The 15,664-nt window shown below is 42.4% G+C and overlaps 1 protein-coding gene across 23 annotated transcripts in view; it reads left to right on the plus strand.

The window, feature by feature from the left end:
• Positions 1-5,519, plus strand: part of LOC126456902 (proline-rich protein 2-like) — a 494,957-nt gene extending 489,438 nt beyond the window's left edge. For 6 of the 23 annotated variants that reach the window (XR_007585410.1, XR_007585409.1, XM_050092800.1 and 3 more), the window contains exon 2: positions 5,073-5,519. Coding sequence is in view for 21 of the 23 variants with exons in the window: in XM_050092800.1 (XP_049948757.1) it covers positions 5,073-5,384 (312 nt within the window). In the remaining 2 variants the exon portion in view is untranslated. The remainder of the gene's footprint in view (positions 1-5,072) is intronic. The other 17 variants (XM_050092781.1, XM_050092780.1, XM_050092806.1 and 14 more) reach the window with 5 other exon arrangements.
• The last annotated feature ends 10,145 nt before the right edge of the window (positions 5,520-15,664 follow it).

Raw genomic sequence — 15,664 nt, forward strand, 5'->3', positions numbered from 1 at the left:
ATCGTCTTTGTCAAATTATCACAGTGCGAATATTCTGCGGTAGCCTGCTGGCAATGCTGCTAAAATACACCGCTGTAGCTCACATTAATATGGACTTATATGGTCAGTATGGTACAATATACACTCCTGGAAATGGAAAAAAGAACACATTGACACCGGTGTGTCAGACCCACCATACTTGCTCCGGACACTGCGATAGGGCTGTACAAGCAATGATCACACGCACGGCACAGCGGACACACCAGGAACCGCGGTGTTGGCCGTCGAATGGTGCTAGCTGCGCAGCATTTGTGCACCGCCGCCGTCAGTGTCAGCCAGTTTGCCGTGGCATACGGAGCTCCATCGCAGTCTTTAACACTGGTAGCATGCCGCAAGAGCGTGGACGTGAACCGTATGTGCAGTTGACGGACATTGAGCGAGGGCGTATAGTGGGCATGCGGGAGGCCGGGTGGACGTACCGCCGAATTGCTCAACACGTGGGGCGCGAGGTCTCCACAGTACATCGATGTTGTCGCCAGTGGTCGGCGGAAGGTGCACGTGCCCGTCGACCTGGGACCGGACCGCAGCGACGCACGGATGCACGCCAAGACCGTAGGATCCTACGCAGTGCCGTAGGGGACCGCACCGCCACTTCCCAGCAAATTAGGGACACTGTTGCTCCTGGGGTATCGGCGAGGACCATTCGCAACCGTCTCCATGAAGCTGGGCTACGGTCCCGCACACCGTTAGGTCGTCTTCCGCTCACGCCCCAACATCGTGCAGCCCGCCTCCAGTGGTGTCGCGACAGGCGTGAATGGAGGGACGAATGGAGACGTGTCGTCTTCAGCGATGAGAGTCGCTTCTGCCTTGGTGCCAATGATGGTCGTATGGGTGTCTGGCGCCGTGCAGGTGAGCGCCACAATCAGGACTGCATACGACCGAGGCACACAGGGCCAACACCCGGCGTCATGGTGTGGGGAGCGATCTCCTACACTGGCCGTACACCACTGGTGATCGTCGAGGGGACACTGAATAGTGCACGGTACATCCAAACCGTCGTCGATCCGATCGTTCTACCATTCCTAGACCGGCAAGGGAACTTGCTGTTCCAACAAGACAATGCACGTCCGCATGTATCCTGTGCCACCCAACGTGCTCTAGAAGGTGTAAGTCAACTACCCTGGCCAGCCAGATCTCCGAATCTGTCCCCCATTGAGCATGTTTGGGACTGGATGAAGCGTCGTCTCACGCGGTCTGCACGTCCAGCACGAACGCTGGTCCAACTGAGGTGCCAGGTGGAAATGGCATGGCAAGCCGTTCCACAGGACTACATCCAGCATCTCTACGATCGTCTCCATGGGAGAATAGCAGCCTGCATTGCTGCGAAAGGTGGATATACACTGTACTAGTGCCGACATTGTGCGTGGTCTGTTGTCTGTGTCTATGTGCCTGTGGTTCTGTCAGTGTGATCATGTGATGTATCTGACCCCAGGAATGTGTCAATAAAATTTCCCCTTCCTGGGACAATGAATTCACGGTGTTCTTATTTCAATTTCCAGGAGTGTATATGAACATAACCTTCAGTAAACAACATCTTTCCCTAGGCGTAATCTGATTATCTCCAATAGAATGTCCCTTTGATTTACTGATTACAATAGAGAATGAAGTCCACACTGAAGGTCATTGAAGTTAAAAGCAAGATTTGTTGAAAAGAGATGATTGGATGACATACAGATATGGTCAGTATGCTACAATACACATGAACCTAACATTGAGTAAGGAACATCTTTTCCTAGGTGTAATCTGCTTATCTCCAATAGACTATCCCTTTGATTTAGTGATTACAATAGAGAATGAAGTCCACACTGAAGGTCATTGAAGTTAAAAGCAAGAGTTGTTGAAAAGAGATGATTGCATGACATACAGATTGGTTTACTACATACCCATCCTGTTAAGATTTTCACTTCAGTTAAATTACCCAGTCTTATCTTTATCGGTCTTGTCACACTGCAAAGTGGTGCTAGATATAAATTCCATAACAATATAATTTCCATCTCATTTTACTCTGAAGAGCGAAAGAAACTGCCTAACATCTTGTAGGGCCCCCGCGGGCACGCAGAAGTGCCACAACAGGTCAACACGAAGTGGCAAGAACTCTACTAGTGTCTGAAGTGGTGCTTGAAGGAACTGACGCCATTAATCCTGCAGGGCTGTCCATTAATCCGTTAGAACACGAGGGGGTAAAGTTCTCTTCTGAACAGCACGTTGCAAGGCATCCTGATATCCTCAATAATGTTCATGTCTGGGGAGTTTGGTGGCCAGCGGAAGTGTTTAAACTCAGAAGAGTGTTCCTGGAGCCACTCTGTAGCAATTCCTGATATGTGGGGTGTCGTTTTGTTCTGTCGGAATTGACCAAATCTCTTTTTGAATGTACTGTCGACATGAATGGATGCAAGTGATCAGATAAGATGCTTACATAAGTATAACCAGTCAGAGTCGTATCCAGACGTATCAAGGGTCCCATATCACACCAGTTGTACACGCCCAACACCATTACAGAGCCTCCACCAGTTTGAACCGTCCCCTGCTGATATGCAGTGTCCATGGTTTCATGAGGTTGACTCTATGCAAGTACACGTTCATAAGCTCGTTACAATATGAAACGAGACTCGTCCGACCATCAACAGTCCAATGTCGGTGTTAACGGGCTCAGGCGAGGCGTAAAGCTTTGTGTCGTGCAGTCATCAAGGGTACACGAGTGGGCGTTCGCCTCCGAAAGCCCATATCGATGATATTTCGTTGAATGGTTCGCACGCTGATACTTGTTGACGGCCCAGCATTGAAATGTTGCAGCAATCTGCGGAAGGACTGCACTTCTACCACTTAGAACTATTCTCTTCAGTCGTCGTTGCTGCCTTTCTTGCAGTATCTTTACCGGCTGCAGCGATGTCGGAGATTAGATGTTTTGCCGGATTCCTGATATTTACGGTACACTGGTAAAATGGTCGTACGGGATAGTCCCTACTTCATCGCTACCTCGTAGATGCTGTGTCCCGTCGCTGGTACGCCGATTATAACACCACTTCAAACTCACCTAGATCTTGCTAACCTGCCATTGTAGCAGCAAAAACCAATCTGACAACTGCGTCAGACAGTTGTTGTCTTGTATAGGCTTTGCCGACCACAGCGCCGTATTCTAGTTGTTTGCACATCTCTGTGTTTGAATACGCAAACCTTAACCAATTTGTTTGGCGCTTCAGAGTAAGTAAAAGATGATCTGATGCTAATTCAACTGGAACTCTCTGCAGACATTTGGGGTGTCAATAGAATCTACTGTGGTGTCGAGAACGAGACACGATGTCGAGAATGAGACATGAACGTCAGTTCCTTTTGATTTTCTTCATACGCCGATATCTTTCTTTGTAGATTAATCTCCTAGACTTGAAACAGCACTGGGACTGTCATGAACATTAACGTCGTTTGTTTTGTGCCATTTTTACGAGTTACGTCCTCATAGTCGGCGCCCTCACTACTAGTCACGCTAGGGATGTTTATTCATTGACAAGAATCCAGTTCAGAATTTCTCCGATTTTCTCCAAGTGCTTCAGGGTTATGATTCTCATGTCACTCCTGCCTGCCACCATGGCCACCTTGAGGATTTGACTTCATCAACAGCATCACCAATCAACTCAATAACCCCAGACACTATGGATACGACAACTATTACTTTTATATGTCATATTTGCACCCAGAACATAAGAATGCCAGTGGTGTCTTACTCCAACGGTACATTTTCTCCTTTTAATCCACACCTACAAGATAGAAGAAGAAAAACCTATATTATCCATTATTAAAGAGGTCAGTGACTTAGAAAGGAGCTGAATATCTGTCAACAAAGATTTCTGATCATTTCCCTAATATCATAAAATATTTGACATACAGCAAAGCAAGTTTTAAAGGTAATTTAGCACCATTTCTTCAGAACTGTTCGGTATATTCCATTGACGAATTTTTTCTCTGAGAACTGGTAGTCTGTAAAAATAATAAAAACACCTAGTTCTTAAGTGTAGTTAAATGTGAAGGCCCCCCTGCTAGTCTAACCTGAGCAATCCTATTCGTCTCTAACTACTGGAAGCTCTACCCATTTGAACCACCTTAATAAAGTGATGCGTTGCTCTCCCATTACTGTCCCCCCCCCCCCCACACACACACACACACTCAACACACTTCACACTACCTTCTATTGCCAACCTGACCCCTCAGGATGTGTCCTATTAAACGATCACTTCTTTTCATAATGATGTGCTATAAATTTCTTGTCTCTGCAATTGTAGTCTATCCGTCTAATCCTCAGCAAGGTTCTGAAGCAATACTTTTCCAAGCTTCTATTCTCTTCCTGTTTGAAGTACTTATCATACATATTTCATTTTGGTACAGGGCTACATATCACACAAATACCTTCAGAAAATATGTCCTAACACTGAAGTTCATATTCGATATCAACAATTTTGTGTGTTTCAGAAACACATGGCTTCACTATTGTCATCTGCAATTTATATCCTCGCAATTTATATCCTCTTTTCTTCGGTGACTGTTATTTTGCTGATAAAACAACAAAATTACTTTTAGGCCCCTTCCTAAGCTAATGCTTTCAACAAATATAAATTATTCATTAACTATTTCTTACACAACTTTTTTATTAGGTGTTCTGAGATATCAAGTATGCCATAACAGTAGTTATTTGTTATTTCGTTTCTGGCGAATAACAAATAATGGCACGAAACTACATCAAATTTGCGTGAATGCATAGCCCTACATTTCTTTGTGATTCCTTGAAGCAATAGACGATAATGGTTGATCATGTACACTCATTCAGTTTCTGCAATAAAACGGTAAGACTGATTTCTCATGCGTGTCAGGGTAACAAAATGCATCTGATAATTCAGTACTAATAGTATAAGTCATAATTTCTGCGATTCTTTGTCATCATTTCAAAACTACGTTAATGGAATCTTAATCTCCCTACCGAAGGAATACCACTTAATTTCCATCTACAAATATGGTGTAGTTTACAATACGACATTCCACTACAGGTATCAGCATGCCGCAGCCAAGAAACTCCACCTGGCCCTCCTGGACCAACTGATGGGCCACAACCAACTGGCCCACCAGGCCCACCAACCGGAGGTCCTGATCCAACTGGTCAACCAACAGGAGGTCCTGAACCAACTGGACCACCAGGTCCACCAACTGGAGGTCCTGAACCAACTGGAGAGCCCCAACCAACTGGTGGGCCTGAACCAACTGGAGGCCCCCAGCCAACTGGCGAACCTCAGCCTACTGGAGGACCTGAACCTACTGGACCACCAGCGCCGCCTAGCCGTATTTGGCGTGGTGTTTTCTAGTGATGCAAGATTAGCGCACCAGGAAACATTACAGGATTTCAACTCTTTCTTGTTGAAGTTAGCCGAATTAATTGATGGAAGTGTTCTTATGATACATAAAAATTAATTATGATTAAACCATCAAAGAAAAGGCTCCATTATTGTTTTATTTACTGTGTACAGTAAAATCAGCCAGTTCTCCAAAAACATGATACCACTATAATAAATCATTACCTCATCAAATCCTTCACCACAACATTAGCAGTTCCAAAAGATGCTGCGCATGGCCGAAGGAGTCCGTATTACCGACTATGTGAGCTTCATGAATTGATTCGTTTCTGGCGAAAAACAAATAATGTCGTGAAACTATATCAAATTTGCATCAATGCATGCCTTTCTTTATGATTCCTTGAATCAATCGACAATAATGGTTGATCATGTTCACTCTTTCATTTTCTGTAATAAAACAGTAAGACTGATTTCTAATGTGTGTCAGAGTAAAAAAACTAATTGGTCTTTCAACGATATTCAGCCTTCGATGTTCTGTGATGCACCTTGTGATCTAAGGAGATTTCTTTGAAACCTATTTGCCCATCATTCGCTTACAAATTTTTTTACCGTGTCCGCCCCAATAGCTCAATGGTCTGCTCGTTGGATTGCCACGCACTGGGGCCCGGGTACGCTTCCAGGTTGCTGGGTGTTGTGCTGTCCTCATCATCATTTCATCCCCAATGTCGACGTGGAAGTCACCCAACCTTGCGACGCACTCACTAAGACTTGCACTTGGCGACCGAACTTCCCGTCTGGGAACTCCCAGCCACTGACGCCATACGATCATTTTTTTCCATTTTTTACCATTCTTTATGTATGTGAACTAGTACACATATATAATTAGTTGGATAGTGTGATTCTTAAATTTCAAGGGCCTACTAGTATAATAAGTTGCCTTGTAACAAAAATATTTATCTGGGACTGGAATTTATGTTTTCTAGATCCTAGCATATCTTCCGAAAAGAGTATTAACCGCAACTCAGCGTAACGTAGGAAGCAGCAATAATACAAGGGATAAGTATGTAGCTGTTGTAGATTGCTTGTAGATGGTGCTGCCATTTAGAGGGAACCTGTCGCTAGTGAGAACTTAAGCTGCATTCATCAAGATACGATTATTTATCAACATAAGTAGATGAATATCCTCAGTACTGTTTGAGGATAACATCATCAATAAAAATAGAAGTCACTAAACTTAATCACACCGACCTGACCATTCCGTTCTATTTGAAGCACAATGGCTGGATGAATGTTACGACATTAAAGGTAAAAAATTAAAAAGGAAACATAACATAGTGCGAGTCGTTAAGGACATAGTGAGCAGAAGCATCTTCTTTACAGTGGAAATATTCTTGAAGTCTCTCTATGCAATACGCAGCTCTGAGTAATACGTGGGCATCCATATAAAATTGGGTGGCCTGAGCAATACATGGGCAGTCATATAAAAGGCCTGAAAATTTTTTGAAAGGCTAAAGAAGAACTGTGTAATTTGTGATCAAACTTCAGTAACAAATTCTTCAAGCTGAACGTCTCAAATTATTCAAGGTTGGCTCTCCAAAACTTTCCGATCCAGGCTTTCATGATGAATTTGAGAATGTGCTGCTGTTAATTTCTATGTAGGGGAATGATGCTAGCAGTAAAAAACTACATCTACATCTACATCGACACGGTTACTCTGCAATTCACACTTAAGAGCCTGCCAGAGGGTTCATAGAACCATTTTCATACTACTTCTCATCCATTCCACTCTCGAATGGCGCGTGGGAAAAAGGAACACCTAATCGTTCCGTTCGAGCTCTGATTTCTCTTACTTTATTGTGATGATCATTTCTCTCTACGCAGGTGGCTGTAAACAAAATATTTTCGCATTCTGAAGAGAAAGTTGGTGATTGAAATTTAGTAAACAGATCTCGCCGCAAAGAGGACGCCTGTGTTTCAGTGACTGCCACCCCAACTCGTGTATCATATCAGTGACACTCACGTCCATATTGCGTGATAACACGAAACGAGCTGCCCTTCGTTGCACTTTTTCGATGTCCTCCGTCAATCCTACCTGGTAAGGACCCCACTCCGCTCAGCAATATTCCAGCAGAGGATGGACAAGTGTAATGTAGGGTGTCTATTGAGTGGGTTTGTAGCATCTTTAGTACCCATGTGGTTGACCTCGCACTTTTCTTTGTTTAGTGCCAATTGCCACTTTTCGAACCATACAGAAATTCTCTCTAGATAATTTTGTAATTGTAATTGACCGTGTGATAATTTTACTAGACGGTAAATTAAGCGTCATCTGCCAACTATCTAATGAGGCTGCTCAGATTATCACCTAAATCTTACACTACTGGTCATTAAAATTGCTACACCAAGAAGAATTGCAGATGATAAACGTGTACTCATATTATACTAGAAATGACATGTGGTTACATTTTCACGAAATTTCGGTGCATAGATCCTGAGAAATCAGTACCCAGAACAACCACCTCTGGCCGTAATAACGGCATTGATACGCCTGGGCGTTGAGTCAAACAGAGCTTGGATGGCGTGTACAGGAACAGCTACCCAGGCAGCTTCAACACGATACCACAGTTCATCAGGAGTAGTGACTGGCGTATTATGACGAGCCAGTTACTCGGCCACCATTGACCAGACGTTTTCAATTGGTGAGAGATCTGGAGAATGTGCTGGCCAAGGCAGCAGTCGAACATTTTCTGTATCCAGAAAGGCCCATACAGGACTTGCAACATGCGGTCGTGCATTATCCTGCTGAAATGTAGGGTTTCGCAGGAATCGAATGAAGGGTAAAGCGATGGGTCGTAACGCATCTGAAATGTAACGTTCACTGTTCAAAGTGCCGAAAATACGAACAAGAGGTGACGGAGACGTGTACCCAATCGCGCCCCATACCATTACGCCGGGTGATACGCCAGTATGATGATGACGAATAAACGCTTCCAAAGTGCGTTCACCGCGATGTCGTCAAACACTGATGCGACCATCATGATGCTGTAAACAGAACCTGGATTGAAACTTCCTGGCAGAGTAGAACTGTGTGCCGGACCGAGACTCGAACTCGGGTCCTTTGCCTTTCGCGGGCAAGTGCTCTTCCAACTGAGCTACCCAAGTACGACTCACGCTCCGTCCTCACAGCTTTACTTCTGCCAGTACCTCGTCTCCTACCTTCCAAACTTTACAGAAGTTCTCTGCGAACCTTGCAGAACTTGCACTCCTTAAAAGATTAAAACTGCCAGGAAGTTTCATGTCAGCGCACAATCCGCTGCAGAGTGAAAATCTCATTCTGGAAACATACCCCAGGCTGTGGCTAAGCCATGTCTTCGAAATATCCATTCTTTCAGGAGTGCTAGTTCTGCAAAGTTCGCAGGAGAATTTCTGTAACGTTTGGAACGTAGGAGACGAGGTACTGGCAGAAGTAAAGCTGTGAGGACGGGGCGTGAGTCGTGCTTGGGTAGCTCAGTTGGTGGAGCACTTGCCCGCGAAAGGCAAAGGTCCCGAGTTCGAGTCGCGGTCCGGCACACAGTTTTAATCTGCCAGGAAGTTTCATATCAGCGTACACTTCGCTGCAGAGTGAAAATATCATTCCAGAACCTGGATTCATCCGAAAAAATGACGTATTACATTCGTGCACCCAGGTTCGTCGTTGAGTACACCATCGCAGGCGCTCTAGTCTGTGATGCAGCGTCAAGGGTAACCGCAGCCATGGCCTCCGAGCGGACAGTCCATGCTGCTGCAAAAGTCGTCGAACTGTTCGTGCAAATGGTTGCTGTCTTGCAAACGTCCCCATCTGTTGTTGACTCAGGGATCGAGATATGGCTGCGCGATCCGTTACAGCCATGCGGATAAGATGCCTGTCCTCTCGACTGTTAGTGATACGAGGCCGTTGGAATCCAGCACGGTCTTCCGTATTACCCTCCTGAAACCACCGATTCCATATTCTGCTAACAGTCATTGGATCTCGACCAACGCGAGCGGCAACGTCGCGATACGATAAACCGCAATCGCGATAGGCTAAAATCCGACCTTTATCAAAGTCGGAAATGTGATGGTACATATTTCTCTTCCATACACGAGGCATCACAACAACGTTTCACCAGGCAACGCCGTTCAACTGCTGTTTGTGTATGAGTTCAAATGGTTCAAATGGCTCTGAGCACTATGGGACTTAACATCTGAGGTCATCAGTCCCCTAGAACTTAGAACTACTTAAACCTAACTAACATAAGGACATCACACACACCCATGCCCGAGGCAGGATTCGAACCTGCGACCGTAGCAGTCGCGCGGATCCGGACTGAGCGCCTAGAACTTGTGTATGAGAAATCGGTGGAAACTTTCCTCATATCAGCACTTGGTGTAGGTGCCGCCATCGGCGCCAACCTTGTGTGAATGATCCGAAAAGCTAATCATTTGTATATCACAGCATCTTCTTCCTGTCGGTTCAATTTCTCATCTGCAGCACGTCGTCTTCGTGGTGTAGCAATTTTAACGGCCAGTAGTGTATATGTAAATCAGGAACAGGAGAGGATCTATGACACTACCTGGCGGAACGCCAGATATCACTTCTGTTTTACTCGATGATTTACCGTCTATCACTACGAACTGTGACCTCTCTGAGAGGAAATCACGAATCCGGTCACACAACCGAGACGATACTCCATATGAACGCAGTTTGATTAATCGTCCCTTGTGAGGAACGGTATCAAAAGCCTTCTGAAAATCGAGGTATATGTAATTGATCTGAGATCCCTTGTCGATAGCACTCATTACTTCATGGGAATAAGGAGCCAGCTGCGTTGCACAAGCACGATATTTTCTGAATTCATGTTGGTTATGTACCAATAAGTCATTTTCTTCAAGGCGATTCATAATGTTCGGGTACAGTATATGCTCCAAAATCCTACTGCAAATTGAGGTCAGTGATATGGGTCTGTAATTCAGTGGGTTACTCCTATTTCCTTTCTTGAATATTGGTGCGACCTGTGCTACTTTCCAGTCTTTAGGAACAGTCATTTCGTCAAGTGAGTGGATGTATTTGATTGATAACAAAGGCGCTATTGTGCCTGGATACTCTGAAAGGAACCTTGGTGTACCATCTGGACCGGAAGACTTGCCTTTCTTAAGTTGTTTCGTAACACCTAAGATATCTACTTTTATGTCACGCATGCTAAAAGCTGTTCTGGTTTCGAATCCTGGAATATCTGGTTCGTCTTCTTTCGTGAAGGAATTACGGAAAACTTTGTGCAGTAACTCAGCTTTAGTGGCACCATCATCGGTAACACTTCCATCGCTATCGCGCAGTGACGGTATTGACTGTTTTTTGCCACTCGTATACTTTACATACGACCAGAATCTCTTTCGGTTTTCTACCATATTTTAAGACAATATTTCATTGTGGAAACTATTAAAAGCATCTCGCAGTGACTTCCGCACTAAATTTCAAGCTTCCGTGAAACTTAGGCAGTCTTGGTGATTTTGCGTTCTTCTGAATTTGACATGCTTTCTTCGTTGCTTCTGCAACATTGGTCTGACGTGTTTTTTTGTACCATGGTGGATCAGACCTGTCTCTTATTAACTTATGAAGTATGAATCTATTTAAAGTTTGTGCACATACTTAAAGACACATTTTTCCTGCGCAGGATACTTTAAAGGGGCCATGGTCAAGCACACACCATATGTTATTATACTGCACTCTTTCAGGAAATCCATACCCTCCTATACCTGCCATGGTAAATTAATGGACAGGCTGTATGACCTATAAAGATAATTTTGTATAGAGACGTGATGGATTCATTTGACGTCTGTTCTCAATCGAAATTCAATACAATGGTAATTATTCTTCAGCTAATATATTTTTTTACAACTCGAAAAATTAAAACAATTATAAAATGTGTGAATATGCAGTATAAATACTGCAAATTGTTGGTTGTTATAACTAGTAGTTGACCTGAAAATATTCCCTATATAGCGAAAGGGAATATTTGTGAAAAATGATGTCTGAAATTTTAACAACAGTTCGTGAATTCCTGGGTAATGGGTATGATTTTCGGAGTCATTGGGTAACTCTTCAACTCTCCTTCTTCAAGCAAGTTCAGTGCTTTGTCTATCTTGCTTGTGCAAATATTTCTTTTTCCATCAATCACCCCTCTTTCTCTCCTTGTCTGTGAAAGTCATATTACAGATTTTGTGATTTTGGAAGAACATGACAATTAATAATATTTGCTTTGTTATATGTGGAAGTAGAATGATATACGCCACAGAGTATAATTTGCTCTGCCTACAAATTTTGAACCGTTATATGGATTATGTATAAACGGAATAGCAACTTGGTTCAAATAAGATAGGTACCAAAGACCAAAGTATGTTTATGCACGTAATTACTATCTACCAAATGTTGACATGGGTGTTGTAAAGTAAAATTTCAGAGACCGCTCTGATTCTGAGTTACTAAAGAAGTGTCTCCGTGGGATTACACGGAATCAAAATGAGAGAGTGAGCAAAGTGGTTTAGACCAGGCGTCTGATCCTCACATGCTTGAAACTTTTTTGCAGAGAACATCGTACTTGTTGTTGCCTTATACCTCATTACTAGTAGGTGTGTTGTCTGCTTTATTACCAAAAAAACTTTAGTTATGTTGTTACTATTTACATCCATGGAGGCTTGATCTTCATAAAAATGCAATTTTCAGGCATGTCGTAAGTGCAGTGTATTAAAGGTACTATATAAAGGCAACAGCAAAGATATTATGTTAGTCTTGAGACTCGCCATCTTAAACTGAAACACTTGACTTCCGCCCCATGTTCTCCAACTGTAGCAACAAGTGACACAGAATAGTTGTTATACAGTTTCAGCTAATATTTTGTGACAAGCCATTGTAAATTTAATTTTTTACAAAATAAATTAAAAATACCGACCATAAAATTAAACTGAACACTTACTATGTGTATTATTTGGAGAAGAAAGTCTCTACCATTTCAGATAACAAGAAGCCCAGAAACTACATTTTCATCATGTTAACAGGATCTTCCGTCGGTTCTTGGTAAATAATAATGAAAATGTAATAAATGAAAAGCACCAGTTTCTATTGTTCTACAGTATTAATATTTTGTTGTGTTAACCGATTTTCAGCTTATAAGGCCATCTTCAGCCGTTTACTGAGTATTGCCACCAAAGAAGTTACAATGTTTGCAAACAACATTGGAAGAGAAGTTAGACGTCTAGACTGAAGCAGAAACATACAATAAGTAACATCTTTGATAGTGTGGTGGCAATGCAGTGAGGAAGTAAAAAAAAAAATAGACAGTAAATGAATAAAAAATGGAGTAGTCAAGAAAAACAATAACGCAAAATAGGAACAGCGTGCCTATATAACAGTTTCTATTACTAAACAAAACTAATTAAAATAAAATAAAATTAGCCGGCAGCAGTGGCAGAGTGGTTCAAGCTGCCTCAGTCCGGAACCACACTGCTGCTACGATGGTGGGTTTGAATCTTGCCTCAGGCATGGATGTGTGTGATGTCCTTATGTTAGTTAGGTTTATGTAGTTCTAAGTCTAGGGGATTGATGACCTCAGATGTTAAGTCCCATAATGCTTAGAACCATTTGAGCCATTTTTTGAAAATAAAATTAGTACTTGACAAGGCTGCATCAGGAGGTATAAAACATGGAGACTGCTACATAAACCAATTAACACAAGAAACAATTATCAATGTAACTACAGAAAACATAACGAACTTAAGCAATATCAGTAACATAAACAGAAACAAGTAAATGCAGCAAAACGGGGGAGTTTGAGGGAACGTACAGTAATGCAATCTTTTAGAGCGTGCTGGTACTGCATTTTAACATAAACATATTTAAAGCTGTGGCTATGTAACAGTTTGCATTAAATAAATGAACCAAGTACAATATAAACAATATTTGATGAGACTACTATAAGAGGTGTTAAACATGGACAGTAACACAAGTGACAGTTAAAAGAAAGCCTTAAAAATTGACACTACAGTCTATACGGAATACATAGGAAACTGCAATAAAACAAAATAACTTCATCAATAGAGGAAAATTTTGGAACAGACAGTGGGGAAGTAACGAAAACAGAGATGATTATATAAAGTTTAGGAGAGGGGATGTGTTGAAATGTGTCTGGTCGTTTAGGATTAGATCTGGACTGTGTGCTAGATGTCTGTTAATTTCCAGAGGTTCCAGTAGGTTGAGTTTATCGCCTTTGTTTGCAAAGTGAAGTTCATGGGACACTGGCTGGTAGTTGTGGCCCTCACCCAGTACGTGCTCAGCAAGTGCGGAGTCAGAATTCTGCAACCTCCTGTAACCTCCCAACAGAAAAAAATATGTATAACATTCAAATTTTGTGTAACCTCCCAACAGATTATTATTCCGTAACCTTGTAATAAGACGTGACTCACTGTAATGTTCTCTCACAGCACGCTTCCAAAGTGGAAGTTAAAAGAACATTTCGATGTATAGTGCTTACTGCAACAATTAATTTAAATGTATTTCTGTTAATTGAATTTCAAAAGGGCTCTTAATTTTGTGAGGAAAAGTATAATTACTAATTTTGCTATTATAAATGATTATTGAAAGAGTGTGAAATACTATCTGTGGCGGAGTATGTGAAAACCACCACAGAAGAAACGATGTTGTTGTTGCTGTGGTCTTCAGTCCTGAGACTGGTTTTATGCAGCTTTCCATGCTACTCTATCCTTTGGAAGGTTCTTCATCTCCCAGTACTTACTGCAACCTACATCCTTCTGAATCTCCTTTGTGTATTCATCTCTTGGTCTCCCTCTACAATTTTTACCCTTCACGCTGCCCTTCAATGCTAAATTTGTGATCCCTTGATGCCTCAGAACCTGTCCTACCAACCGGTCTCTTCTTCTTGTCAAGTTGTGCCACAAACTCCTCTTCTCCCCTATTTTACTCAATACCTCCTCATTAGTTATGTGATTTACCCATCTAATCTTCAGCCTTCTTCTGTAGCACCACATTTTGAATGCTTCTATTCTCTTCTTGTCCAAAGCATTTATTGTCCATGTTTCACTTCCATACATGGCTGCACTCCATACAAATACATTCAGAAACGTCTTCCTGACACTTAAATCTATACTCGATGTTAACAAATTTCTCTTCTTCAGAAACGCTTTGCTTGCCATTGCCAGTCTACATTTTATATCCTCTCTATTTCGACCATAATCAGTTATTTTGCTCCCCAAATAGCAAAACTCATTTACTACTTTAAGCGTCTCATTTCCTAATCTAATTCCCTCACCCAACTTAATTCACCTACATTCCATTATCCTCGTTTTGCTTTTGTTGATGTTCATCTTATATCCTTCTTTCGAGACACTGTCCATTCTGTTGAACTGCCCTTCCAAGTCCTTTGCTGTCTCCCACAGAACTACAACGTCATCGGCGAACCTCAAAGTTTTTATTTCTTCTCCATGGATTTTAATACCTACTCCGAAATTTTCTTTTGTTTCCTTTACTGCGTGCTCAATATACAGATTGAATAACATCGGGGAGAGGCTACAACCCTGTCTCACTCCCTTCCCAACCACTGCTTCCCTTTCATGCCCCCCGACTCTTATAACTGCCATCTGGTTTCTGTACAAATTGTAAATAGCCTTTCGCTCCCTGTATTTTACCCCTTCCACCTTTAGAATTTGAAGGAGAGTATTCCAGTCAACATTGTCAAAAGCTTTCTCTAAGTCTACAAGTGCTAGAAATGTAGGTTTTCCTTTTCTTAATATATTTTCTAAAATAAGTCCTAGGGTTAATATTGCCTCATGTGTTCCAACATTTCTACGGAATCCAAACTGATCTTCCCCGAGGTCGGCTTCTACCAGTTTTTCCATTCGTCTGTAAAGAATTCGCGTTAGTATTTTGCAGCTGTGACTTATTAAACTGATAGTTCGGAAATTTTCACATCTGTCAACACCTGCTTTCTTTGGGATTGGAATTATTCTATTCTTCTTGAAGTCTGAGGATATTTCACCCGTCTCATACATCTTGCTCACCAGATGGTAGAGTTTTGTCAGGACTGGCCCTCCCAAAGCCGTCAGTAGTTCCAATGGAATGTTGTCTACTCCCGGGGCCTTGTTTTGACTCAAGTCTTTCAGTGCTCTGTCAAACTCTTCACGCAGTACCGTATCTCCTATTTCATCTTCATCTACATCCTCTTCCATTTCCATAATATTGTCCTCAAGTACATCGCCCTTGTATAGAC

The sequence above is a fragment of the Schistocerca serialis genome, chromosome 2, assembly GCF_023864345.2.
Source record: "Schistocerca serialis cubense isolate TAMUIC-IGC-003099 chromosome 2, iqSchSeri2.2, whole genome shotgun sequence".
Classification (NCBI taxonomy): Eukaryota; Metazoa; Arthropoda; class Insecta; order Orthoptera; family Acrididae; genus Schistocerca; species Schistocerca serialis.